The sequence below is a fragment of the Balaenoptera ricei genome, chromosome 2 (assembly GCF_028023285.1).
Source record: "Balaenoptera ricei isolate mBalRic1 chromosome 2, mBalRic1.hap2, whole genome shotgun sequence".
Lineage (NCBI taxonomy): Eukaryota > Metazoa > Chordata > Mammalia > Artiodactyla > Balaenopteridae > Balaenoptera > Balaenoptera ricei.
Genome location: NC_082640.1, coordinates 187492633 through 187520303, shown reverse-complemented (window position 1 = coordinate 187520303; position 27671 = coordinate 187492633). Strand labels below are relative to the sequence as shown.

The 27671-nt window shown below is 54.8% G+C and overlaps 2 protein-coding genes across 6 annotated transcripts; both read left to right on the top strand.

Annotated features, from left to right (window-relative positions):
• Nucleotides 1-878: 878 nt before the first annotated feature.
• On the top strand, nucleotides 879-2061 carry GPR132 (G protein-coupled receptor 132). The gene is made up of 2 exons (XM_059915251.1): nucleotides 879-882; nucleotides 1040-2061. Exons 1-2 carry the CDS (start codon nucleotides 879-881, stop codon nucleotides 2059-2061), a joined length of 1026 nt encoding a protein of 341 aa, XP_059771234.1.
• Nucleotides 2062-9761: 7700 nt separating this feature from the next.
• CDCA4 (cell division cycle associated 4) lies at nucleotides 9762-26613 on the top strand. Of its 5 annotated transcripts, XM_059915147.1 has the most exons (3): nucleotides 20006-20285; nucleotides 22477-22536; nucleotides 24589-26613. In XM_059915147.1, the coding sequence occupies exon 3, from the start codon at nucleotides 24595-24597 to the stop codon at nucleotides 25267-25269; it is 675 nt and encodes a 224-aa protein (XP_059771130.1). In that variant the 5' UTR covers nucleotides 20006-20285; nucleotides 22477-22536; nucleotides 24589-24594; the 3' UTR covers nucleotides 25270-26613. The 5 variants fall into 5 exon arrangements, with proteins under 5 accessions (XP_059771132.1, XP_059771129.1, XP_059771130.1 ...); XM_059915149.1 differs by lacking the exons at nucleotides 20006-20285; nucleotides 22477-22536 and adding an exon at nucleotides 9762-9782; XM_059915146.1 differs by lacking the exons at nucleotides 20006-20285; nucleotides 22477-22536 and adding an exon at nucleotides 15635-15688.
• The last annotated feature ends 1058 nt before the right edge of the window (nucleotides 26614-27671 follow it).

The window sequence follows — 27671 nt, the reverse complement described above, 5'->3', positions numbered from 1 at the left end:
ACTCCCATAACTGGGACCAGAATTGCACGTCAGCCAAACGTGGGGCCGTTAGAGCAGCAGTGTCCCAGGGTTTGTGCCCACCAGGAGGTGAAGTTTTTCTCACTTTAGACACTACTAAATATGCACATTAAAACATCCAGGGTACTCTCGAAAAGATTAAAAATGGCTTAATAATCTCCAAACCAATAAAGGGAGAAATAGACTAAAAACTAAACTCAATAAATCCAAAAGATGTATTGTTTGCTAGGGCTGCTGTAACAAAGGACCACAGACCAGGTGATTTATTTTTTTACTTTATTTTTTGGCTGCGTTGGGTCTTCGTTTCTGTGCAAGGGCTTTCTCTAGTTGTGGCGAGCAGGGGCCACTCTTCATCGCGGTGCGTGGGCCTCTCACTATCGCGGCCTCTCTTGTTGCGGAGCACAGGCTCCAGACGCGCAGGCTCAGTAATTGTGGCCCACGGGCCCAGCCGCTCCGCGGCATGTGGGATCTTCCCAGACCAGGGCTCGAACCCGTGTCCCCTGCATTGGCAGGCAGATTCTCAACCACTGCACCACCAGGAGAGTCCCTAAATGTCCCCTTTTTATAAGGACACAGTCATACTGGATTAGGACCCACCCTAAAGACCTCATTTTGACTTGATCACCTCTGTAAAGATCCCATCTCCAAATCCAGTCACGTTTTGAGGTCCTGGGGGTTAGGACTCCACATATCTTTTTTTTGGCGGTTGGGGACACACAATTCAACTCATAACAGAAGGCGAATAGAGAATAAACTCTCTTCAAGCCCACAAGCAACACTTTGGAAAATGACTCGGTTAGTGACCAGGATGCAGGACGCGGTATTGCCGACCTTGTATCCTCGAGGCCATCGGCTGGGGGATGGGTGATTTAGGGTCACATTAGGAAACCATCTGGAAAACTTTAACCCTGGCGCGTCCAGTCCGCAGCTGACAAGAGCCTTCTTGCCCCTTCTTGCGCTATTACATCTGATTCAGGGGGTTCCCAGCGACACCCGCCCTCACGCTGTCTCTGCCCCACAGGAAACGCCACGCCGGTGACCAGCCCTCTGCCAGGGGCCCTGTCGACTGGCGTACCTCCCCAGAACTGCACGGTGCCCTTCAACGACAGCAGGGTGTTCCTGGTGACTGTGTACAGCACCGTGTGCACGCTGGGCCTGCCAGCCAACTGCCTGACGGCCTGGTTGACGCTGCTGCAGGCGCGCCAGGGCCACGTGCTGGCCGTCTACCTCTTCTGCCTGGCGCTGTGCGAGCTGCTCTACATCAGCACGCTGCCGCTCTGGGTCGTCTACATCCAGAACGGGCACCGCTGGCCCCTGGGCCCGCGGGCCTGCAAGGTGACTGCCTACGTTTTTTTCTGCAACCTCTACGTCAGCATCCTCTTCCTGTGCTGCATCTCCTGCGACCGCTTCCTGGCAGTGGTGTACGCGCTGGAGACACGAGGCCGCCGCCACCGGAAGACCGCCATCCTCGTCTCCGTGTCTGTCTTCGTTCTCGTGGGGCTCGTCCACTACCCGGTGTTTCAGATGGAGGAGAAGGAAACCTGCTTCGAGACGCTGCCGATGGACCGCGAGATCGCCGGGTACTACTACACGCGCTTCGCCGTGGGCTTCGCGGTCCCTCTGTCCGTCATCGCCTTCACCAACCAGCGCATCTTCAGGAGCATCAAGCTGAGCACCAGCTTGAGTGCCGCCCAGAAGGCCAAGGTGAAGCGCCTGGCCATCGCGGTCGTGACCATCTTCCTGTTCTGCTTCGCTCCCTACCACCTGGTGCTCCTGGGCAAAGCCATAGCCTTTTCCTACTACAAAGGAGACACGGGCCCTATGTGCGCCTTCGAAATCAACCTGTACACGGTCTCTGTGGTGTTCCTGAGCCTGGCCACGGTGAACAGCGTGGCTGACCCCATCATATATGTGCTGGCCACGGAAGTTTCACGCCAAGAAGTGTCCAGAATCCACAGGGGGTGGAAAAAGTGGTCCATGAAGACAGACGTCGCCAAGCTCACGTATTCGAAGGATTCAGAGGAGGCACGATCGCCCACATAGCTCACAAACGGCTACGCCTTCCCCAAGCCTGTCCGCCCACCAGGGCCACCGCCGGGCGCGTGGGCCTCGCCATGCACCCTGGAGGGCCCAATTGAGGAGCCCTGCTGAACCCAGCATGGGAGTCCAGGGCCGATCGCTCGGCTCCCCACGGAGACTGCCCGCCAGTGTCCACAGCGCCGGCTGCGGAGCCCCCTCTGGATGACACGCCACAGATTTCTCGTTCTTGGAGCTTCTGCCCCTTGGGGGTCCCAGCCCCCCAGGCTTTTCCACTGGGAGCGGAAGCCCCACAAGGGAGGAGGCAGGACGCCGAGGGTAAGGGCGGGTCTGCCAGCTGCAGGGAGAGCCCGTGGCAGGCAGGAGGGCTTGTTCTGGCTGGCGCTCTCGGCTGTGAGCGCACCGCAGGGTCGCAGGCAGAGGCCGTGTGACCGCTTGGTGCTGCTGGCAGCCGGCACAGGCCGTGCGTGCGGTAGGTGCCTGTCAGCCTCCGTGTGATGGCTTTATTTTCCGTGCTTTTCTGCAAGCGTTGCTTGGATGACTGTGACAGTACGTGGCGGGGCCTTTGTTCTTCTGCCCCAGATCGTCGGTGCAAACTGTGCCCCTTCCTGCGGTGACTGCTCACGGGGCCTTGGCTGGGGCCTCTCTGTGCCGCAGACCCTGAGGGGAGCCGGGGGGCGGGGTGCACTCACGTGGCCTCCGGAGGGAGCCCCAGGTGCTCGTGGCAGCAATGCCCATCAGCCGGGAGGGCCGGGGGGCACCCCAGGCAGGGTGACACGCCGCCAACGGGCTCCGAGGACGGCGGTGAGTCCTCCGCACCGAGGCTTCCCAGCCCCGCTGTCGGGGAGAAGCCGCCGAGGGCCAGGCCAGGTCACAGCGCTACCTCCGTTCCCCCATCCGTGACAGGGCCAGTGACACCTACCTCAGCGGGCGGCATTGGGGGCTGACCACACCCACCGCTTATGTTCGCATTTCCCTAAGGCAGCGATCGATGTTTTGCATTGTGAGAGAGCCTGAGAGGATATGTGATTCAGAAAATACGTTTAGAAATAAAAGCGCAAGAATACACGTCGGTGCCAACTTCCTAACCTGGGGTAATGTCATTTTATCTTCTCAGGCAAATGTTTCCCCTTAGGGACCTCTTGGAGGGCCAAGCCCTGGGGGGAGGGGCGTGCGCCTGGGCTCTCCAGGTGATGGGCCGGCTTCTAGAACAGTCTGGAGTATTCAGGGCCGGGATCACAGGACGTTTCAACAACATCTGACATATGACTTCCCGGGGCTGCTGTACTAATTACTGCAAACTGGGGGACGTAAAGCAAACAGGATTCTCTCAGCCTTCTGGGGTCTGGAGGTCGGAGATCAAGGCGTGGGCAGGGCTCCTTCTGGCGGCTCTCAGGGGAGCCGGTTCCATGTCTCGCTCTCGGCCTCTGGTGCTGCCGCGCCGCCCCCCCCCAGGTTCACCCTCCTCTCTGTCTCTCTTCTGTCTCTTTGGACTTAGGGCTCCCCTGGATAATCCAGGGTGAGCTCAGCGCTGCATCCTTAGCCAAAGCCTATTTCCAAATAAGGCCCCGCCCCCAGATTCCGGGGAGTAGGTCGAGGCGGATCCTTCCGGGGGCCACCAGTCTATCCACTACGAATGGCAGGAAGGAGCGAGAATCCTGCTCTGAGGCTCCCAGGGGAGGAGCGGCCCCCAGACCCACCACCCACCCCTCGTCGCTCCGCACCTGTCACCGTCCACTTGGCGGTGACCGTGACAAACGTGGGAAGACACGGTTACCGCGCAAGCACCCCACGGCTGTGCTCTGGCCTCCCAGTTGCTGCGAAAACCTGCTGTACAAGAAAAAGAATGATGCCAGTCTGTCTTTTTCATTAATACCCTTTCTTGGCAGCCTCATGCCGCTTCCTTGGCAGTTTTAGGAAAAGTTCCTAGCATCCGAAATCCCAGCCTGGGGCTCTCCCTCCAGCCCCCTCACCTGGCAAACCGCCCCCCAGGACCGTCCTTGCACCCTAGCCTCTCCGGCAGCGTCACTGGCCCTGGGGTTTCGGCATCTTACGCCTCAATTTCAGTCACGGAGGTAAAGCTCGTGCTCCCACCGAGGGGAGCCGCAGGGCCTTGTGAGCAGGGTCCCCACCTCCGTGTCCATGAGAGTCCGGGGCTGCCGAAACAAGTGATCACAAACCTGGACGAAATGTCTTAAAACAACAGGAATTTACCCTTTCACAGCTCCGAGGCCCCAAGTCCAAAATCAAGGTGTCGGCCGGGCTGCGCTCCCTCCAGAGGCTCCAGAGGACAGTACTTCCTGCCTTTTTCAGCCTCTGGTGGCTCTAGGGGTCCCTGGGCTTGTGGCTGCATCACCCCAGTCTCTGCTTCTGTCTTCACGTGCCCCCTTTTGTGTCCCTCCGGGTTGCCCCTTCCGTCTCAAGGCCGCGTGGTGGGCCCCAGTGGCCGTCTGGACGCCCGGCGCTGGCCCTGCCGGGTCCGCAGTCATCCTGGCCCAGCGGCTCTGTGGCGGGGCACTGCTTTCTGTCCCCTCTCCCCGGGGAGCTCAGAGCCTGCCTTGCCCGCACCAGGGAGCCCAGGCTGGGCAAGGCGCAGGGGAATCGGATGGGGACTGGGTGAGAACTGTGCCCGACGGTCCGCACCCTCCACCCTCGGCCGTGGGGCTTCATCCGGACTGGTGCGGGCGTAGCGAGTGCGGGAGCCTTAGCGGTGGGCCCGGCCTGTCCCCCCTGCCCCTCGTCTCTCCCTCTGTCCTCTCACGGGACTGTCTCAGAGGACCGCCTGTGTGTGTGTGTGTGTGTGTGTGTGTGTGTGTGTGTGTCATGTGACCCTGGACGCAAGCCCCCAGCCCCCAGCCCCCAGCAAAGGGGCTTCCCCGTTAGTTCACCATCACCTCTTCACACCCAGGCTGGGAACTGCCTACTTTTCCATCTTTTGCTGACATGATGCAACCAATAAACGGCCCCTTTCTTCCCGGGCAGGGTCCCATCAAGCTCTGCCCGGCCCACCAGCTCCCCACTGTGGCGGAGGCAGGGCTCAGGCCCCGGAGCCGCTGGCTCAGGAGAGGGGCTGCCAGGACTTTGCCGGGAGGGGTGGCCTGGAGGGTCTCCGCCCCCGGGAGTCTCAGAGGGTGCCTGCAGGAGACATGGGGCCACATGAAATTAGAAGGTGGCTGCGTGCAGGGGCTGTCACCGCTGGGGAGGGCAGGCTCCGTGCTCAGGGCCCAGCCAGGTCCCAATCCGCCATCCACAGCCCTTAGTGGAGGGGCTGCCCGGAGGCGGGGGGGGGGGGGGGGCCCGAGGGAGGGGCTGGGCTCCGGTCACCTGCCAGCTCCGTGCTGGACACAGGGCCACCCAGGGCGTGAGGCGGCCCTGCCCTTGCGGCCGAGACCCTGGGGAGCAGCTGGGGAGGCGGTGGTCAAGGGCCCACCTTGGCCCGAGGCACAGTCTTCCCGGACGCACACCTCCCCTCCCCCCAGGGCGGTCTTATCAGTGGCTGAAGCTTCCTTCACCGACCACAACCTTTCTCCTTCGTCTGACTCACGCTGCTCAGGGAAACTTCTCACTTTCATAGTGGGGTTACAGAGCCTGAGAGCTGGCCAGACAGCCTCCCCTCCCTCCATCACCCCCCTCCCTCTGACCCTCCCTCCCCCTCTTCCGCCCACCCCCTCCCTCCCTCCCTCCTCCCTCTCCCACCCACCCCTCCACAAAGTGCTCCCCGTGCTTCCGCGAGGTGGGGAGGGAGCCAGGCACAGTGAGGCCCACCCTTGCTGTCCTGGGGTCCATGGAAGGAGGCAGGGGCTGAGGAGGGGAGCCCCGAGACCCCTCGGGGCTGCCCGGCCACCTCGAGCAGCCCAGTCTACACTCCTGGCCTCTTTCCTCAAGTGTGTCCCAGACCAGCGCTCCCTGGAGGGACACCCTGCTATTTGTTCACTGATGTATTCGCAGCTCCCTGGACAGGGCCCGTTGCTGTTCCCTGAGGGACCGACGGTCGCGTGCATGGGCGAGCACCCTGCCAGCTGGGAGACCCACCCAGGCTCCCCCGACACTTCAGCACTCACATGTGTCCAAATATTTGAAAAGCCAACAACCTAACAGCCCCGTCCCACCAGACACACCCCGGCTCCCAGCCCTGCCAGATACACCCGCACATCCGGTGCAGGGTCAGGCCCCCTCGGGGGCCCACCCTCACTCCGCCGGGCTCGCGAGTGGCCGCAGCCCACAGGTGTGCCCACCGGGCGGACCCCGTGGGGACAGGCCCAAGGAGAAGCCACGGCAGCGGTGGAGGAGGTGAGTTCTGAACGGTTTAGCTGGGAATCCTGGGGTCACGTGGTCTGGAGTTGGTCTAGAAGGGGCGGCACAGCCCCAGGAAGACACACTGCTGCCCAAAGCCTCCTGACCCAGTGAGAGGGACCTGCCGGCGAGGCCCTCCTGAGCGGACAGGAAAGCACGCTGACATTCGTGGGAGCGCTTGGTCCTAGTGGGGAAACAGCCGCGCTCCCCGTGTTACTCTAAGACCTTCCGGAAACCCCGGACGTCGGAGGACAGCTCGCTTTGGACGAGGTATTTCACCCCCGCCAGCCCAGCGTCGTCACCTGTGATCTGGGAATGGCCACAGGACCTGCCCGTAGGGCTGTTGGGGACGTTCACTGACATCTTGTCTGTCCCCCGCTTAAGCTGTGCCTGACACCGAGTGGGCGCTCAAGACTTAGAGCCTCGTTTCAGCTTCCTGGGTGGTCTTTCCCCGGGGTCCTGCGAAGACCCAAGTTCTTGATGACCAAGGCCCGCCCGTCCCAGTGACGGCCCCTAGAGGGCGACCGCGAGGCTGAGCGCACCGTGCGTGTCCGGCCCGCGGCCGCCAGGGGGCAGCACCACCCGAGGCGGCGGCAGCGGACTAGGCGGCCCCACCGCGGCCTGGGTCTCAGCGCCCCTTCCTCGCCGGATCCGGACCCCTTAGAGCGGTTCTAACGGGAGAAACCACAAGGGGCCACGCAGGCAGGGCGTGCGGAGGCGGGCCCAAAGCCCGGTCTGAGAAGGGGAAGAGAAGCCGAGAGAGGCCCTGCGCCCGGTGACAAGTGACAGTGACGTGATGGTTGACGGTGACATCAACCGGTGCTCCCGGCCTCGTGCGAATCCGGAGAAACTGCAGGGTCACGGGGCTTCGGGGCTGGGCCCCGGGGGATGGGAACACACCCCTGGGGCGGGGAGGGCGGGGACCAGCAGGGCCGGCGGTGGCCCTGTCGCTGGGCGCCGGGCAGAGCGGAGGTGGCCAGGGCCGCGCAGCAGGGAGGCCCTCCCGGGAGGCACCCAGAGCGCACCCGCCACCAGCCGGGGCAGCTGCTGTGGACACGGTCTGCCGGTGCCTCACGTTTACACGTGACCCAGCAACGCCACTCCGAGGGCGTAGCCAAGAGCGTTGAAAGCATCCGTGTACACAAATGCTGGAAGCAGCATTATCCCCAGTAGCCAGGTGTCCATAGCAAAACGTGGTCTATGACACGACGGACTGTTACTCGGCCACGAAAAGGAATGAAGTTCTGACACGTGTTACAGTGTGGATGAGCCTCAAAAACATGCTAAGTGAGAGGCCAGACACAAAAGGCCACATAAAGCATGATGCCATTTCTAAGAGGTGTCCAGAATAGGGAAATCCATAGAGACAGAGGGGAGATGAGTGGTCGCCTGGGGCTGGGGGCGGGGCAGTAGGGCGTGGTAGCTAAAGGGCAGGGGGCTTTTTCTGAGGGCATGAAAGTGTTCTAACATTGACTATCTGTGGATACACTAAAAACACTGGTTTGTACACTTTAAAAGGGTGAGCTGTATGGTATGTGGTCACATCTCAATAAAGCTGTTTTGTAAAAAAAGACACATCAGACCCCCTTCATCCAGCCTGCAGCCCCAAGGCCCCTGAAGGGACATTCTGGGGCCACCACAGCTCAAAGGAGGGTGGGCTGAGAGGCCTCAACCCCAGTGGCCCCTATGTATCCCCCACTCATGGCTCTGGGGCTCCACAGCCCCCTAGTGACAGAGGCCTAGGTTTCAGGCAATGGGCAGGCAGGGTGGGCAGGGTGGCTGAGGGTCCCCAGTGGGCTCTGCCCTCAGCCCTGCCAGACCACCTCCCAGCCTCACCCCAGGGTGTCAGGTGAGGTAAGCAGGGTACCTGTTGTTTCTGATGCTCAGGAGATAATCACCTTCCTCCATCATGACCATTCCTGACTCGCCTGGAGATGACAGCCCACCCTGCCCTGCCCGCCCCTCCACTGCTGGGTTTCGGCTCTGGGTGGGCTCTGATTGCTTCTCAAGTTTCAGCCTACATCAGAATGCCCTGGTGGGCCTGTTGAAACACAGACAGACAGAGCCTAGCCCCAGAGCTTCTGGGTTGGAGAATTTGCATCCATAACAAGTTCCCAGAAGATATTGCTGCTGGGGGGTGCAGGCCTACACCTGGAGAACCTCTGCCCTAAGCCAAACACCGTTGGAAAGGCATGTGTTCAATTCTGGCCAGTGAGAGGTGGGCCAGAACTTCAGTTTGCGTCCTGGAGGAAAGGCTCTCTCTTTCCCCAGAACTCCTGTGAGACTGGGTGCAAGGTCTGGTGCTGCTGCAGCCACTCTGAGACTCTGGGGGCAAAGCCATCTGAGCAGGAAGCCCACACACAGGGGAGGACCTTTGTGCTCTGCACCTGCCCATCCTGCTCCTTGGCCTCTTCAGGGTTAGTGGCATTTGCCTCCAGTCCACCACAGCTCCTGTGCCCAGGGCCTGCTCCACATCAGAAGGTGTGCCAGCCACACACTGATCGACCCCTTTTACTTCCTTCAGCTCTCTCACGCTGCCTCCCCTGCCGTGTCTCTTCAGTTTCACAAAGACACCGTTTTCTTTCCTTTATTATTATATCCATGTATACTTATAGAAGTTGCACTTTTCCTAAACGTTTGCTTGCCTATATAGGTACCCATGGAAACTATATAGAATTATTTTGTGTATATACTTTTATCCAACTTTTAGTTTTGAAATAATTTCCAGTTTACAGAAAAGCAGCACACACAGTTTTGTGGAATTAAAGAGACTAAAGTAGGAGCTGGGACAGGCCTGTAGGGGAAGCTCTCATGCCTCCTATGCATTATCAATTACCCCAAACAGGAAACGACGTTTACCTACATCTCCCACAAAAGGTGCCTCCAATTACAATCCAACAGGAAGAAGAAAACCTCTCTCTGCCCCACGACAGCCCAGTCAGGGGCTATAACAGCCCAACCAATGAGAAGCCTTCATACTCGGGGCTCTGGGCTCGCTCCCACCCTTTGGGTATCACAGCCCCTCCCAACTCCCTTCTTTTCCCTATAAAAGCAAGCTCCTCCTCCTTGTTCCCTGGATTTGCCTGGGGTCCACCATAATTCACATACGCAGAATTGCTGTTCCTCTGGCTATTCCTGAATAAACTCACTTTTGCTGGTAAAATAACTGGCTACTATATTATTAAAGTTGACATATTTGGTGTCAGAAGTGGGGTCCAAAGGAGGCAAACCCCGAGAGATGACAGCTCGTGGAATGCAGTGACTTGCCCACACTGAGCCCCTCGTGCTCATCACGTCTGTGAGTTGCCACCTGCTTTCGGTTTGGTGCGTCTCCTCTTGGATTCCACGCCCCGCTCTTTTTGTGTTTTGAGCTCTCAGACTTTACATGGGACCTGGAAAGGTTTTGTCCTTTCTGGTTCAAGGCGTTGTCCTTGGTAAGTGCTCAGTTGTTTTCTGGAGTGCGGCAGCAGGGTTCTCTTTTGGGTATCACGCTAACCGGGACCTTTATTCCCTTTGGAATCTGGGCTCGGACTCTAGCAACTATCTTGGGTTTCCAGGAGAACTGAGGGAAATGGCATCCCAGTCTCCTAAATTCTCTGAGGGCAGCCCGCCTTCAGGGACTCTGGCCAGTTTCATATTCAAAAACTATGGACCCCCATATGCACATTTTAACTAAGTGGGCCAAACAAATTAAAAGTAATCCGGAATTACAGTGCACATTATGGGGAACTTTTAATCTCAAACTCATTTTTGTTAGGATTACATTGGAGGACCGTGGTCCTAAAATTAAACAAAATGAATGGTAGATTTATTTTTATTGGCACCTAAAAGCTTCCAAATGTGCACAAAACTCTAAAATTGCCTCTTTGCAAGGTACCGTTTCTAAATTGGCCAAAACAACAACAAAAACCTAGAAAAGAACAAAATGGCTTATGAAGCCTGGGGCTCCTTGTGTTACCTCCCCCAGCTTCTTTGTCTTGCTTGTCTTCCCTGCCTGCTTTGTCTCAGACTCCACCCCTTTGTCTCAGGCCCCACCCCCTTGACTCAGACTCCACCCCTTTGTTTCAGATCCCACCCCTTTGTCTCAGGCCCCATCCCCTTGACTCAGACCCCACCCCCTTTGTCTCAGCTTCAGCCCTTAGCACCATCTCCCTCTCTCCTCCTCAGCAAAAACCTGCCCCTTTAAAATTGGATCCAAATGCTAAACCTTTAATTACTGTTTCTACCTTAACTGGAGCAAATAACAACTAGAAGGAAAGATTTAAATAGCAATTGCCCTAGGTTTTTGATTATAGACAAATATACTCCAAAACCTCTAGGAGAAAACTTGCTTTCTGTTTCTGTTTGTTGAAGCCTTTCGGTAAGTCACCATCCTGTTCTAAAGGCGGAAACTTTGTTTGAAATAAGTCCACCTTAAGGGGCCCCCTTAAAAGAGAGGATTCCAAACGTCTCTGGAGACCATGTAATGCGTTCTTTGATTGGTATGCAGAAGCTTCTAAAAGACAAATTGACTTCATAAACAGCTCTAAAAGGATCCTTACAGCACAGTTTGGATCTAACTATTCTTTTGAGCTTATATCTAAGACATGGCTAGAATTTTAAATGAAACTGTAAGGTCCCTGTTTGCATCTATCTGTATTTTCATGTGTGTCTATATATGTGTTGTAGTTGTGTGGTATTATTTTTCTCTTCTATCTCTGGTTATTGTTAACATTAATTTGTAAAAGGGCTCTAATTAAGTGGTTTAAAAACAAACAAGTCATTATATGAATTAAAATATAACAGACTGGCCTAGGTGCTTTTGGGGTTTATGTGATCTGGGATTAATTTTGGTGAATTAAAGCTAACTTGGAGTTGTTGGTTTAATTAAAATAAACATGTCTCTGGAGTTATCAACTCTGAAAAGAAGGCAGCCATTCTAAGACCTAAATAGACATTTTTCCAAAGAGGATATACAGATTGCCAACAAACACATGAAAGAATGCTCAACATCATTAATCATTAGAGAAAAGCAAATCAAAACTACAATGAGATATCATCTCACACCAGTCAGAATGGCCATCATCTAAAAATCTACAGGGGCTTCCCTGGTGGCGCAGTGGTTGAGAATCTGCCTGCCAGTGCAGGGGACACGGGTTTGAGCCCTGGTCTGGGAAGATCCCACATGCCGCGGAGCGGCTGGGCCCGTGAGCCACAACTACTGAGCCTGCGCGTCTGGAGCCTGTGTCCCGCAGCGGGAGAGGCCGCGATAGTGAGAGGCCCGTGCACCACGATGAAGAGCAGCCCCCGCACCGCGATGAAGAGTGGCCCCCGCTTGCCGCAACTAGAGAAAGCCCTCGCACGAAACGAAGACCCAACACAGGCAAAAAAAAAAAAAAAAAGTAGCTATTAAAAAAAAAAAAAAAAAAAGATATGTACCACAATGTTCATTGCAGCACTAGTTACAATAGCCAGGACATGGAAGCAACCTAAGTGTCCATCAACAGATGAATGGATAAAGAAGATGTGGCACATATATACAATGGAATATTACTCAGCCATAAAAAGAAACGAAATTGAGTTATTTGTAGTGAGGTGGATGGACCTAGAGTCTGTCATACAGAGTGAAGTAAGTCAGAAAGAGAAAAACAAATACCATATGCTAACACATATGTATGGAATCTAAAAAAAAAAAAAAAGGGTTCTGAAGAACCTAGGGGCAGGACAGGAATAAAGATGCAGACGTAGAGAACGGACTTAAGGAGACGGAGAGGGGGAAGGGTAAGCTGGGAAGAAGTGAGAGAGTGGCGTTGACATATATACACTACCAAACGTAAAATAGATAGCTAGTGGGAAGCAGCTGCATAGCACAGGGAGATCAGCTCGGTGCTTTGTGACCACCTAGAGGGATGGGATAGGGAGGGTGGGAGGGAGATGCAAGAGGGAGGGGATATGGGGATATATGTATATGTATAGCTGATTCACTTTGTTATAAAGCAGTAACTAACACACCGTTGTAAAGCAATTATACTCCAACAAAGATGTTAAAAAAAAAAAAGAAATGAATATGCTCAAACTACAATAAAAGATTTAAAATTTAAAAAAAAAAAGCAGGCATTCTACCTGAGTTATTTATTTATTAATATTTGTTTATTTATTTATTTAGGCTGCTCTGGGTCTTAGTTGTGGCACGTGGGATCTTTTTTAGTTGCGCATGCATGTGAGATCTAGTTCCCCGATGACCAGGGATCAAACCCGGGCCCCCTGCTTTGGGAGCCCAGAGTCCTACCCACTGGACCAGCATGAAAGTCCCCTACCTGGGTTTGTTGGTCAGACAAGACAAGTTCATGTTATCTTTGTTAAATAATTTGCCAGCAAGAAAAATAACTGGGTATGATAAAATTTTTCATGAGTGATCTAAATATGACTGTTGAAAACAAATGAATTGAATGGATGTGGATGAGATACAAGTTTGTAGGTAAACCTTTTAAATAGGTTCCTCAGACCTTTTTGGTAACCTGAAACCTTACAGTTTTGCTAAGTTAAATTAAATGATGGGTAGTCATTAAATATCTAGATTATTCCCAAATAAGATAAAATACTGAAACATAACTAAAAATAGTTTCATTCACTTTTGGCTTCCTTTACAAAGGAAATAAAGATATTTGGGTCTATTGGTAAACATGCCGCATTGTAAAATTTACTACAAGGATAATATGCTTTTAAGAATTATGAATTTTATTGATAAATTTCTAGTAACAGACCATTCATAATTGTTTAAAACTAGTAGAAATAATAAAAGAAAACAACTCTATACAAGGAAAGTAGGATGTGTGTTTTTGGTAAGAAAAGGTATGAGGAATGGAAATGCACTTTGTTGAGGGAAAGAAAGTACTTTTGTTCTAAAGTGAATCTGATTGTTTCAGAATAGGAAAAAGGAAAGACAGGACAGAAGCTGGATGGTAATACTAAGTTGTAGGTTTGTGGAAAAGGAATCTTAAAAAAAGGAAATTTATGTGTGGTCAAGATGGCTAAAATTGAATTGCTATTACAAGGGTTTTAAAAATAAGCTTTAAAAAATAAATAAATAAAATAAAATAAAAAAATAAAAAATAAAAATAAGCTTTAAAATCAGTAGTGTACTTATGTAAAACTAAAACCTAAGTTTCATATGCTAACAGGACGAGGTTTTCTTGAATTGTTGCCTGCTTCTGATAAGAGATTGTGAAAGGTTTTTCCTTACCTTTTAGTAATCTGCTTAGAAAACCAAAATTGTGTTTTACCCAGATTATTTCCTGTGTTTCAGGTTGTCTTAATCAGGTATTTGATTACTTACGAAAACTGAATCTTCTCAATATTAAAATAGCTACATTTTGCTTACAACTATGTAACTTTTTAATTTATCTTTGAAATCTTTTATCATTACTTCGGTCAAATAGATAATTAAGCATCATTTCTTAATGGTCCATTGTCCTGTTTGAGCAAATGTCCAAAATCTTTTGATATTTTTGACAAACTTTCCAAAAGTTGGGTTCTAAGTGAAGTCTTTCTGACCTTGAAGTAACTCTGGACTCTTCCAGCAGGCCTTTGGAAAAGCTCAAAGGATTTGTCTCTCACCCGGTAAAATGTTAAACTAATCAGGCTTATTTGATGTTAAATTACATGGGACACTTGTTAAAGAAGAAGGAATACTAAACCTTTTAACTTTATATTTGTATACGTATGTATTAATATAACTATTCCAAAATTGTATGAAATTCCCAAAATTCTGATATGTCCTGATATAATGTCATCAGTCATAATTTAAAAGTAGATGACAGAAATAAGATCTTCGTTGAGCTTGGGGATTTCCCTTGTTGTGTAGTAAAGAAAGGAAAGTTGCCCAAGGAGAGGTGTGGTCTTTGCCCTCGGGTCGTGGGAGGGGATGTCCTGCCAGCTAGTAGTGTTTTGCTGGGGGCCTGGGGCCACACCACATAGTCTAAGTTGAGATTTAGGGTGGGGGTGTGGAAGCCCCGAGCGAGCACGGATGCTCCTGGCTCCAGCCTCCAGCCCGACACACGGAAGATGTAATCTTTATCTCTGCATCCTTTCGCAGTAATAAACCATGACAATGACAGTTTTCATCTAGTTTTGTGAGTCCTTCTGTGTATCCTATTTAGGACCTCTCCATTAAGAAGTTTTTTTTTTTTTTTTTTTTTTTATAATTGATTTTTTTTTTTTTTAATTAATTAATTTATTATTTATTTATTTTTGGCTGTGTTGGGTCTTCGTTTCTGTGCGAGGGCTTTCTCTAGTTGCGGCAAGCGGGGGCCACTCTTCATCGCGGTGCGCGGGACTCTCACTGTCGCGGCCTCTCTTGTTGCAGAGCACAGGCTCCAGACGCGCAGGCTCAGTAGTTGTGGCTCACGGGCCCAGCTGGTCCGCGGCATGTGGGATCTTCCCAGACCAGGGCTCGAACCCGTGTCCCCTGCTTTGGCAGGCAGGTTCTCAACCACTGCGCCACCAGGGAAGCCCGAGAAGTTATTTTTTAAAGAAACCTCCTCTCCTTTCCATTTCTTTTTAATTAATTAATTTATTTTAGGCTGCGTTGGGTCTTCGTTGCTGCGTGCAGGCTTTCTCTAGTTGCGGCGAGCGGGGGCTGCTCTTCGTTGTGGTGCGCGGGCTCTCGAGCGTAGGCTCAATAGTTGTGGCGCACGGGCTTAGTTGCTCCGTGGCATGTGCGATATTCCCGGACCAGGGCACGAACCCGTGTCCCCTGCATTGGCAGGCGGATTCTTAACTACTGAGCCACCACGGAAGTCCCTCCTTTCGACTTTTGTGATTTCATTTCTTACAGGTAAACCTGAAGCCCCTGGAGGGACGAGCAGTCCAGGGAGCACAGGCGCAGGGCTTCCCTCCTCCACCCCGTCCTCTCCCCTCCCCCACCCCGTCCTCACCCCCTCCCCCACCCCGTCCTCTCCCCCTCCCCCACCCCGTCCTCTCCCCCTCCCCCACCCCGTCCTCTCCCCCTCCCCCACCCCGTCTTCTCCGGCCCTACCAGCCCCACCCTCCGGAGGCCAGCGCAGGCGCACTGGGGCCGCGCGCGGAGACCTGGGAGCCGCCGGGGGCGGAGCGGCCGAGGGCGCGGGCCCAACGGCCAACGCGGCCGCGCGGGAACTCGGGCGCCAGGCCCCGCCCATGGTTTGAACCAGAGGCTCCGCCCCCGCGCCCGGCCAATCAGCGGGCGGGGCGGCCGGCGCCACGGCGACCCATTGTGGGCGCTGCGCGGCACCGCCCCCGGCGGTCCCTCCCCGGCGGCTCCGCCCCTCCCGGCGGCCCCTCCCTCGGCGGTGGCGCGGGCGGCGCGGACGCGGGCTGCCAGGTGAGCTTCTCGGCGGGGCTTGGGCCTTTGTGCGGCGGCGGGGTTCCCGGGAGGGCTCGGGCGTGGTCGGGGACCCTGGGAGCCTGTGGGGTCCTTGGGGGGCGGCCTGGGGCGGGGGACCCGGAGAGCTGAGGACAGCCTGGGGAGTTGGGGGTGGCTGGGGGTAGTCCGGGGGAGGGGTGGCTTGGGGGTCCGGGGGCGCGTCGGAGAAGGGGGCGCAGTCGCAATGACCGGCGCCCCCCGCCAGCTCGACGAGTGACCGGCCTCCTGGGATTCCCCCTCTGCCGCCGCAGACTAAACTTTGGCTGTTCCGCACCATTTCAAGTCAAAAGTAATATATAGCCTTGCCTTTAACCTAATTGGGGGCTCTTTTTAAGAGGAGAAACAGTTACGATGGGTCTGTTGGGCTCCTCCGCAGGGAAGTCCCTACGTTGTCTTCTTACCTGTGACTTGGAAGGGGTCAGTGCAGGCCCTCCTGCTCCTCCTGGTTCCCACGAAGACCCTCCTGGGAGACCTGTAGGGACCCTGGGGAGCCACTTGTCTGGCCGACTTGGATTTACAGCCCTGACCACAGTGCCACCAAGTTGCCGCTCCTCTGTCACTCATCCATCCCTCATTCTACGCCTCCTTCCACCCACCGGTCGATCCTTCCATCCATCATCCACCCATCTACCCACCCGTCCACCAATCCATCATCCATTCATCCATCCTTTTATCCACCCATCTGTCCATGTTTCTAGGTTTCCTTCCTAATCTGCATTCCTTGTAGAGCGAGGAGTGGGTGGTGAGTGTTAGCGATGGAACACTTGAATTTCATCCTAGGTCCTTTTAGCAGAACTGGGATTTGCAATACTATACTGCCTTCCAGAAATGGCCCGGCCAGGGGCACCTTTCTCTGGAACCCCGGGGGGCAGGGCTGCCTCCGTGTAGTAAGCTGCATGCCTGCGAGTGTTCAGTTTGGGTTCTTTTACTTTGTGTCTCAGTTTTAATTGCTTTGAAAAGGAATGTTAAGGATATTTTGCAATAGCTTCCCTCCCCATACTGTAGGAGACCCAGCTTCTCTCTAAGCTGGTCAAGGGGGTATCAGGGAGCAAGGAATGCCAGCCTTGGGTGGCCTGAAGCTGGTGCTCTGTCTGCTTCCCCTGCAGGCTGGCCTAAGCTGCCCAGTCCAGTGGAGACAGACATCAGGGAGGGGAGCAGGATGTGGGGGGAGGAGAACTCCCAGACCCTGGCTGCTAAGGGAGCTGTCTTCAGTGGGCTCCTTGTTCCACCACATCCTGCTGCAGTCAGAGGACTAGGAAAAGTACCAGGCACTCACTTCCACAAGTCAGAGGCAAGCACAGCTCTACATTTTCAAAAGCTTATTGTCCCCAAAGCAGGATTCCCAGGAAAAGCATCCACCAGGTAACTGTTTGCTGGGAGAAGCTGTGGTCCAAGTAGAGGGTTTCCCTCTGCTGGAAATCGCCGTGTTTCCTCTTGTGGGGCCCTGTGTTGCTTACACAGAACAGCCAGACTGAGTTTACTGTTACGTTAAAATGAGCCAAAGAAGATACTGTCCGCTTACAAAATTAAGTTAAATATTGTATGAACTTCCTACATACAATTGCTCTTTATTTTCAAGTTTCACCATGTATTATAATTAAAGTAGAAATTCAGAATAAAAAAATCAGTTACGACCTTTTTTTTTTCCTTTTTTTTGGAGAGAGAGAATGACAGGTTTTATCTTGGAAAGAGGGCTGGAAGTTTCTCTCAACTTGCTAGGAGAACATATTCCCAGGCAGAGAAGGTTTGTGTATTTTATTCCAAGTAACAAAAGTACTTGAGGGAATTCCCTGGAGGTCCAGTGGTTAGGACTCTGCGCTTTCACTGCTGTGCGCCCGGGTTCAGTCCCTGGTCGGGGAAGTAAGATCTCACAAGCTGCACGGCACAGCCAAAAAAAAAAGGTACTTGAAAACAACTTTTTAGTGCTAGCTTATGAAAGCTGCAGACAGGCAATAGTGGAGGGGTGACCGCCACACAACTCAGAGGCAGCCTTCTCAAAATTTTGTTTTGCCTGCTCTGCCTTCAGTTTTCTTTGATGAGTATTTCAAAGCCAATCTGATAGTGAGACAGAAACTGAGAGTGTTCATGTTGATTTGCCTTAGAAACCTGAAACTCACGAGAGTGCTTGGCCGTGGCTGAAGGTCATGGTGACGAGTCTATCCCCAGCGCCCCGAGCCCTGCTGCTCTGGATCTGGGGATCTGCATTTTCCACCGGCTCTTGAGATGGTGGCCACGTGGCGTGAGAGCTGCTCAGGAACGGGGACCTGGCTGTGACTGGGGTCCCCTCTGCTGGGAGTGCTCGGGGTCGGGGGGCGCAGTGCCCCCCCTGGTTTCACCGCCACGTGGAACTCCTGACCTGTCTGTCCGTCTTCATGTTCCTCTGTCCGGCCTGCACCTGGTCTGGAGGAGGTCTGAGGGCGGTGCTGTGCGGCCACGGGGGTCAACCCTGGCGGCCGGCTGTCCGGGGATGTTGGAGGGTTTTGTGTGGCACATGCTAACTGTGGGGACTCGGTGGGCCTCGGGTGTTTCACCAGCTATGTGGTGAGACGACTGTGGAGGTGACGGAGGTGGCTAATGCCTAACATTTTTTTGTTCAGCACTCAGCGGTGAGTCAGGCTCTGCGGTTAGGACAGCCTCGGAGGCGTAGGGCCTTGTGTCACCCCATGTTGGAAGGGTTCAGTGCCCTCCGGCCACAATCACTGCTGGGCAGGGAGCTGTGCTCCACCAGGCCATCCTAGGGGTTCTGGGTCCCCACCTCTGCCCTGAGCATCTCTCAGGGTCCCTTCTGAACCGTGCTCTGTTCTGACTTTGTCCCAGACACAGATGTCTAAGGAGGGGGAACCCTCGCAGGCCACCTTCTGAGATCATCGTGACCCCACCCACTCACCCAGCCTCTGGGTGGCGGGCACTGTCCACAGGCTGCCCCCTTCCGTAGATGTAAGTCGGCCAGCATCTTCTTTGTGGAGTGTGGCACAAATTAACAGTCGCTTAGGCTTTGGAACGTTTGTGGGGAGTAGTTTGGGCTGACTTGGAGCCTGTATGTGTTCTGGCCTGCCCATCGGGGCGCCGGGGGCGGGCAGTATCTAAAGTGTTTAGATTTAATGTGGTAGCCACCCCCATCACATTGGTTATTGATGCATTTTTGTTTATTATGAAGGTATAATTTGATGCAATGAAACGAACAGATGTTAGTTGTGCAGTTCAGTGAATTCTGACAAATGCATCCTCTCGTGTGACCCAGGCGCCCATCTAGAGGGGCTGTATTCCCACCGTCCCAGGGAGTTCCCGCCAGTCGTGACTCATCAGTGGCAACAACTTGGGTTAGCTTTGCCTGTTCAGTGAGTTCATATACATAGCAGTACGGTCCCTGTGTTCCTGTTCTTGCTTTGTTACTCATATTCACGTGGTGTTTTGAGATCCATCGTGGCGTGTCCTTGCGTCTCATGGTGGGTTTTGTTTGCCAAGTGGTGTCCCATTGTCAGATACACCACACTTCACCCATTCAACTGGCTGATTTTCAGTCTTAAGTAATGTTATGTCGGGTGGTGAAACCGGCTGGTGGAGGGGCCCGAGCAGGCAGAAGTGCTGTGTGGGGTGGGAGGGGTAGGGATGTGGTTGGGGGGGTCTAGCTGGGGCTGGGACCGTCGGTGAAGCGCAGGGGGAGCTCCCCAGCAGCTGTGACACATCAGTGCAGGAGAAATGGCGGAGGGAGAATTGGTTCTTCCTTCCTTGGAGGCAGCTTGGTAAAGTCGCGCTGCCCCTCGCCCTGCAGATGCGCTGAGGAGTCAGCGCTGGAGCTGGGAGGGCCGCCTCCACCCGCCTGGAAGGCTGGGAGGGCAGAGCCCTGGGTAAGCCGTCAGTATGATCAGGGCGTTGTATGTTGGGACAGACGGCTGTCAGAAGTGGTGGTAAAGTTCTGAGTAACAGGGAAGGTGTGGCGAGCAAGGAAAGCAGGACTTGCCGAGACTCAAACACGTGCTCGGGAAGCGCTGGGAGCCGGCGTGGTGACTGCTTCCCGAGTGTCTTTGTCTTGTGCTTTCTGCTTCTTTCCCGATTATCTGCAGTGACTGTGGAGGTGGACGAAGGCGGCCTCGCGAGGAGAGCAGAGGCTGTTGATTCCAAGCTGCTGCGGCCAGGGAGCCGCCGCCACCACTACCACCACCGGGCTGAGCAGGGACTCGGGCAGCAGGGGAGAGGGGGCTCGGGGGTCCTGATGGGGGCTGCGGGGCTGGGGAAGCTGGACGGCCGGCGAGACCCGGGCGCCACTGTGATGGCTGGGGCACGTCTGGTTTTCTCCGGTTGGTCCTCAGTCGGAAGCGAGGACAAAGACCGTGGAAGCCGTGGGTTATTGATCAAGCCAGGCCATTGGGGGGGATGTCACAGGGCAATTGTAGGGCTTCGTGGGCTGTCGCTAGAGATGGAGGTCTGACTTCTTGCAGGTCTGGCGCGGAGGGAGCGGGCTGCTTCCTGGGCTGCTTCCTGTGATGGTGGCTGGGTGTCCCAGGCGGATCGGGTGTCATCGCGGTGTCCCTCCCGGCTCTCAGAGCGAATAGCCGTAAGCCTGCCCTCTGCCCTTCTTTCCTGGCAATGCTGCCCCAGGTGTTGACTACACCGGGCTGCAGCCGGCCCTGAGCTCAGCCCCCGGGGCTCCCCCTGGGTTGACCACTCGTGAATTCGTGGGCTGGGCGTTCTGAGGACCCCTCGCGGAAAGGGAGGTGGGGTCCCAGGGTTTCCTGGCTGTGGGTCAGCTGTGGTCTCCGGCCCGACCCCGCCAGCCTGAGTGGCCGCTGACCTGAGCTGCATGGGGCCCGTGGAGGGTGGCTCGACTGCCTCTGTCGGTAAACTCAGGCTTAATTGTGTTATTCGAGGGAGTTTGGTTTGGGCCTTAAATAATCTTTTTTTTTTTTTTTTGGCCACGCTGCAGGGCTTATGGGATCTTAGTTCCCTGACCAGGGATGGAACCTGGGCCCTTGGCGGTGAAAGCGCGGAGTCTTAACCACTGGACCACCAGGGAAGTCCCTGGGCCCTAAATTAAATTGGTCGCTGTGCAGAGTCAGGATTTTAGGTTTGGTCGAAAAGATGCTAAAAGCCAGAGGTGATTAACTTGCCACAGAGGAACCCTTGAAACTTAATTTTTTTCACCCCAACACAGGGTGTCTCTTTATAGACATAATTCATATGAATTATAAATTAATTATAGTTAATTATAGATTAATTTATATTATAAATAAATTATGTCTTTATTGACATAATTTATAGTAATTCTCAATATGCTTAGACAATTTAAGCCAGTGACTTTTACACAAGTAACTGGGGGGAAAAAGACTGTAAAAGTTGAATTTGTAGCCAAGACAAAAAACCTGAATCCCTTATTACTAGAAGTCACTGAAGTATTTTTCCTGTATTTTGGTGGTAAGCTGCTGCTTTTGTAAACGCAAGTTCGTGTGCCGGATGCACACTGAGGCCAAACAAACTGAAACACCAGAGACTGGAGCAGAGAAAGGCTTATTGCAGGCCCTGCACGGAGACGAGGTGGCTCCTGCCCTGAAAAGCCTCGAGCTCCCCGAAGGGTTTCGGCAAAGCATTTTTAAAGGCCGGGCGAGGGAAGGGGCGGTGGGGGGTGGGGGGGGAGGTCGCAGGGTGCGCGATCAGGTCGTGCACGATTTTCTGATTGGCTGATGGCTGAGGGAACAGGGCGCTGTCACAGGGGTTCGCAGGACCAGTCCTCAGGCTCCGGGAGGCCTGGGGCTACGCGCTCGCTCCTGGCCATCAAGTGGTTAACGTCTTCCATTTGGTGGGGGAGGTTTTCACATCTGCAAAACAACTTCAGGAAATGTGCATCAATTACTATCATCTGGGTACTTGGAGAGGCGCTAAAGCAGAGGCTGTGGGGGAAGGCCTGTACCGGGAAGGCCCCCATGGTATCCTGCCCGGTTGCACTGTCATTCACTTAAAGACAGTTAATAAGCGGGTGTGTGCAAGTGTTACGATTGGCTGTGGCCTCGGGGTTATGTTGATAAGTTAGACCTGTTTGCTGTTCTGGGGAAATTAGTCTTGAGGGGAATGAGCTATAGTCACTTAGTTTTTAAACTTTTTGTTTTGAAGTATCAATAGTTACGGGTCCAGGGGCAGTTGTAAAGAAGCGTCCTGGAGGTGCATCCTTGCCCTGCCGCCCAGCGTGGGCATCTGCGTGAGATGCCCAGACACGCATCCCCACCAGGAAACTGGCTTCCGAGCAGCCACGGAGCTGATTCGTGTGTGTGTGTGTGTGTGTGTGTGCGTGCGCGCGCGCTTGTGTGCGGTTCTGTGCAGTCGGAGCTCACGTAGCACTTCCTGGACCCCCCACCGTGGTCCCCACACCGTGGTCCCCACACGGAGCCATGTCCTCGCCGCAGAGAGCCCCTTGGGCTCACCCTTGGCCGCGCACCCATCTGTCGTGTTAGGGTCCTTACAGAGGTGGAGACTGCCCTGGGCAGCCTTCTGAGATTGGCTTTCTCGCTCTGCATGACCCCCTTGAGACCCATCCGAGTCCCCCAGCCACTGGTCACTCCTCCGTGCTGTGTGCTGGCACCTGAGTGGCAGCCTCTCCCCGCTTGAAGGGCTTGGTTTCCAGTATGGGGCTCTTACGAGTGGAGCTGCTGTGAACATTCTTGTACATATTTTTGTACAAACATTGGTTTTCATTTCTTTGGGATAAATGCCCAAGAAGTCACTTTTAAAAAGTTTTTTAAATGTTAAATACACAGGAGGTGAGAGCTACGACCTTGAAAGGAGATTCAGACGACAGGGGACCTTTTTCCGTCTGTGTAAGGCTGCGGCTGGCGGGGCTGGGGGCAGGTGGGGGCAGGGCCGCTTCTTCCTTCACCACAGAGCTTCCCATCAGCCGGTCAGCACAGGCGCTGCCACCCGGTCCCAGCACCCCTGGCCACGCTGCAGTCATAGGCCAGCAGCAGCCACAGGGGGCCACGGGATGGTTTTCTTTTTTTTTAAAGAAGGAAATCCAAAAATTAGCGTATTTAAAAGATTCTAACTCTCTTGGGACTTCCCTGGTGGCACAGTGGTTAGGAATCCGCCTGCCAACGCAGGGGACACGGGTTCGAGCCCTGGTCCAGGAAGATCCCACATGCCGCGGAGCAACTAAGCCCGTGCGCCGCAACTACTGAGCCTGTGCTCTAGAGCCCGCGAGCCACAACTACTAAGCCTGCGTGCCACATCTACTGAAGCCCGCGCGCCTAGAGCCCGTGCTCCGCAGCAAGAGAAGCCACCGCGATGAGAAGCCCGCGCACTGCAATAAAGAGTAGCCCCCGCTCGCCGCAACTAGAGAAAAGCCCGCACCCAGCAGTGAAGACCCAATGCAGCCATAAATAAATAAATTTATTAAAAAAAAAAAAATTCTAACCCTCTTGATGAATAACTCAAATGGATTATCTGAAATAAAAATGTTTATCTACTTTATGAACTTGAAAAGAGAGACAGTTCATGCGTTATAACTTAACTTTGTGCTTGGAAGGACAGACCTCGCCAGGTTGCTTGTGGGGGCAATGCTGGGGCCCTTTCTTGCTCCGCTTTTTAATTCCCCGAAGGTCTCCCAACTTGGAGTCTGTTCAGAAGGACAGCTTCCTTGTACTTTTGCCTCTGGGAGCTGAGGTGCAGCGAGCTGGCTGCGTCCGGTTGGCATCGGCCCGGGTGAGGCCCAGGAACCAGCCAGCAGCGTCACGCCGTGGTGCTGGTACGGAGTCCACTCTGAGTGATGCCGCCTGGGTGGCCGTAGGCTGCCCCAAGCCCTGGTGAGGACCCCGCCCCTGGGCCTGGGCCTTCCAGACACGGAGGGAGGGGAGGAGTTGGAAGGGGGCGGGTGGCCTAGCCGAGCAGGCAGAGCCCAGCCTGGCGGAGCCCGCCCTTGGCGGGAGAGCGCTCGTCCCGGCTTGCTCCGCCAGTGCCCCGGGGGCTCCCTGCAGGTCCGGCATCTCCCCTGAAACTTCTGGGGCACAGCTTTTCAGGGGGGCTGTGTGGCACGCGTGGGGACCCCCTGCTGGTGAAAGCACTGAGGAGCCTGCGCCTGCGTGCAGGAACGGCTCTTGGTGGCCAGGACCCCTCAGTCAGCCGGCTGTGCGTCACTCAGCCCGCCAGCGCCAGCGACCGGCGAGCCGAGGCCCCCGTCCTGCCCGCGGCCCCCGTGCTGTGCCCAAACTCCTCCCTCCCAGGCGCCAACACTCGGAAAGTCGGTGTTCCCGTTCAGCTGAGCTCTTTAAAATGCATTTATCCTGTTTTTGGTCCATTTATTATTTTTTAAAATTTATTTTATTTATTTTTGGCTGCGTTGGGTCTTTGTTGCTGCGCGCGTGCTTTCTCTAGTTGCGGTGAGCAGGGCCTACTCTTCATTGCGGTGCGCAGGCTTCATTGCGGTGGCTTCTCTTGTTGCGGAGCACGGGCTCTAGGCGCATGGGCTTCAGTAGTTGTGGCTCGCGGGCTCTAGAGTGCAGGCTCAGTAGTTGTGGTGCACGGGCTTAGTTGCTCCGCGGCATGTGGGATCTTCCCGGACCAGGGCTTGAACCCTTGTCTCCTGCACTGGCAGGCAGATTCTTAACCGCTGCGCCACAAGGGAAGCCCCATTTATCTTTTCTGATGGAGACGGTTGCGCTGCGATGTAGAGGTGGCGTCTAGAACAGCCTTTACAGGGTCTCTGTGGCTGGGTTTGAGCCAGAGGCGCGCAGGGGCTGCAGCCGCCTGGAGTTGCCCCTCAGCCCCGTCCCGCGCCCCTGTCTGCGTGGGTCACTCCTGACGTTGAGACTGAACCTGGGGCAGAGTCTGCGGGGACCCGGAAGTGGGCTCAACGGCATCTTTCTCGGTTTCCGCAGGGCACGATGTTTGCGCGAGGGCTGAAGAGGAAGTGCGCGGAGGACGAGGAGGCCGCGCCCGCGTACAGTCTGCAGCGCCAGTCGCTCCTGGACATGTCGCTGGTCAAGCTCCAGCTGTGCCACATGCTGGTGGAGCCCAACCTGTGCCGTTCGGTCCTCATCGCCAACACGGTCCGGCAGATCCAAGAGGAGATGACCCAGGACGGGAGCTGGTGCGTGCCGGTGCCCCAGACCGCGGGGCGGGCGTCACGCGACCGCCTGGTGTCCACGGAGATCCTGTGCCGCTCGGCGCGGGAGGGGGCGCGCCCGGCCCCTGACCCCGGAGACCCGGCCTCTGAGCTCCAAGTGGTCCCAGCAGCGCAGGCTCCCGGGGCCCCTCCCGGTGCCGTTTGGGACGGGGACGGTCCTCGAGAAAACAGAGGAAGCTTTCACAAGTCGCTCGATCAGATATTTGAGACACTGGAGAGTCAAAGCCCCGGTGCGGTGCAGGAGCTGTTTTCCGACGTGGACGGCTCCTACTACGACCTGGACGCCGTGCTGACCGGCATGGTGGGCGGTGCCAAGTCGGGCCAGGACGGGCTGGAGGCCTTCGCCGCCACGGCCGCCCCGTCCCCCAGTGCCGGCTGCAAGTCGGACCTGGGCGAGCTGGACCACGTGGTGGAGATCCTGGTGGAGACCTGAGCCGCGGCCGCGGCACACAGCAGATGTGTTTGCGAGGCCCACGAAAGCAGCCGGCGCGCTGGGGGTGTGGGTGCCCGCTGCCCTGCAGCCGGGGCTGGCCTCTGGTTTGTCTGCGATTAGGAGACCGACCCAGAACAGCATCCGGTCCGCCCGCTCCCCCCTCTCTCCCTCCCTCCCAGGGCTGGGCTGCTTTCCCGCAGGCCGGTCATCGCGGCTGCCCTGGGCCCTCGTCTGTGTCCTGCTACAGCCCCGCTGGAGGATGCCAGCCCCCTTCCGCATCCAGCCTCATCCAACTTTAGATAGGTGAATTTTCTAAAATTAAGTTTTATATGTTTTGGGCAATATTTTGTCTTAAGATATATTTTTAAACTTTTAATACTTTTATCACTTTAGATTTTTTTAGCTATTTTCTTAAAAATATATTTTTTCTATAAACATTCTCTGCTGCTACATTAGAAACTTTTATAACCTAAACAGTTGCAGTTGGTGTATTTCATTTTTTTTAAGGTTTAACACACACTGTTCTTTTTCCAACAAGTGTCACTGCCGTGAGTCTGCAGTGTCCACACATCGTGATTTCCACTTTAGACTCGGGTGTGAGCCTTGCCCATACCCACTGCTGCGGTCAGAGCGAGGTCAGAGTTGAAGGCCTTGCACGGTGGTGCCTTTACCAGATCTGCTGTGCGAGCCACGTCTCAGTTAGACTTCAGTGTAGATTTTGGAGGGTTTTATTTATGCCTATTTATGTATAAGTGTCTTCAGAGCCGACGGTCAGGTACGGTCTACCTGGAGATCACGCGCGCCCTGAGGTGTCTTGGGCGGTGCCTCCAGAGGGTCTGTGACTCGGGGCCCCTCCTGCGCGGGTTCCCAGCACAGCTGACCTTCCTCCCGAAGATGCTGCCCTCCGCGTGCCCCTGCCTGGCCGGGCTGCTGGACCCGGGTCAGCAGGGCCAGTGTGCCAGTGTGTTTGGGGAAGGCGCGTGTCCGTGCACCACTGGATTGGAGATTGGTGGCATAAATTTAAGTCTAGGGTTAAAGAAGTCTGTACACATGTCATCTGTGGGCCCTCGATCTTGAGGGTCGTTGACGGTGGGGTTGGCTGGGTGGTGTGTGTGCCCTGTGACCCTGCCCCAGGCACCGAGACCGCCCGCGACTTTTAGATCTTTTTCACTTGTTTGCAAGTGAGACTGCACTCTCTCTGCACACCCACCCCACGTTTCCCGTTTCTCGTGCTTTTTCTTCCTTCTCCAGCCCTTAGCCAAAAAGGGTTGTTTTCTTTTGCGCATATGCCATTCTTAGTGTCAGTGGTGTGCACCTCATTTTATTAAAAAATTATCCAACAAAGTGGAAATGTGTTGTCAATTATCTACCATGTCGTAGTCCTCGAGTGGGTCTTTTTACCCTAGTTGAGCTCAACCAGATTATCTAAGGGAGACTGTGGGGCTGCGAAGGGATTCCCCGTGGGTTGTTGACAGGCAGGCTGTGGGACGACTTCATCACCTGACCTCGCAGGGCTCTGAGGCAACTCTCCCCACCCCAGCTCTTGTGGCAGAAGACAGGTGAGGGACAGCGCCCTTGGATTTGGGCCGATGGTGGGAGCCTAGCCTGGTCAGGAAGCTGTGGGTGAGAGGCAGGCTGTGGCTCTCAACGTCCAAGGGTTGCTTCCTTCAGAGTCTGAAAGTATTTCCTTGTGGGAAGTAGCTTAAGTATGTTTTATAAGCAACAAACCTAAAGCGGTATTTTGTGTCTTTATGGCATTTCTATCTTTTTAAAACATTTGCTCAGTTTCAGGGTAGCTACAGTGTCTTATCTGGCAGCCTTCGCAGTATGACACAGGCAGGGCTCAGGGTGGGGAGTGGGCAGCGCCTATAGCCAGGCTTCGGCTTTAGGGTCCCCATCCCCTGAGAGGCTGAGACCCCAGCCTCCTTTCTGCCCCTGCTAGGGACCCCTCCTTCCTCCCTTTGCTCCTCGGGTTCTTTCCAGCCACCCACTCATTTCGGCAGCTCCCTTGAGGTGCTGATGGCCTAGACGTCCCGGGCAGGGCGAGGTGGAGCCCTGCTGGACACCGATTCCTCTGGAAGCATCAGAGTTTCTCCAGAGAGGAGCAGAGGCAGGTGGCCAGTTGCTGAGGATGGATTTGAATTGAATATGGAAGTGCGGGGCGGGGCGGGGCCGGGCTTTAAACCCCCCGTGTGCGTGTGGTCACGTGTCTGTAAACTTTGGAAAAGGAAGGCTGCTGCCTTCACCCCACCACCTCTCCTGGGCTGGTCCTGGGCTCCGGGTCAGGAAGCTGGGTTTGTGGGGAGCGAGTCATGGTGTGTGTTTGCAGTTGCTTCTGAGCACAGCTGAGCTCCGGCCAGCTCCTCCCCCGGAAGGACTTGGAATTCGCTTGCTGCTGTCCG

Bases quoted from the DNA above. Each gene is read 5' to 3' on its own strand.
- CDCA4 (XM_059915149.1), top strand. From the start codon at position 24,595: ATGTTTGCGCGAGGGCTGAAGAGGAAGTGCGCGGAGGACGAGGAGGCC.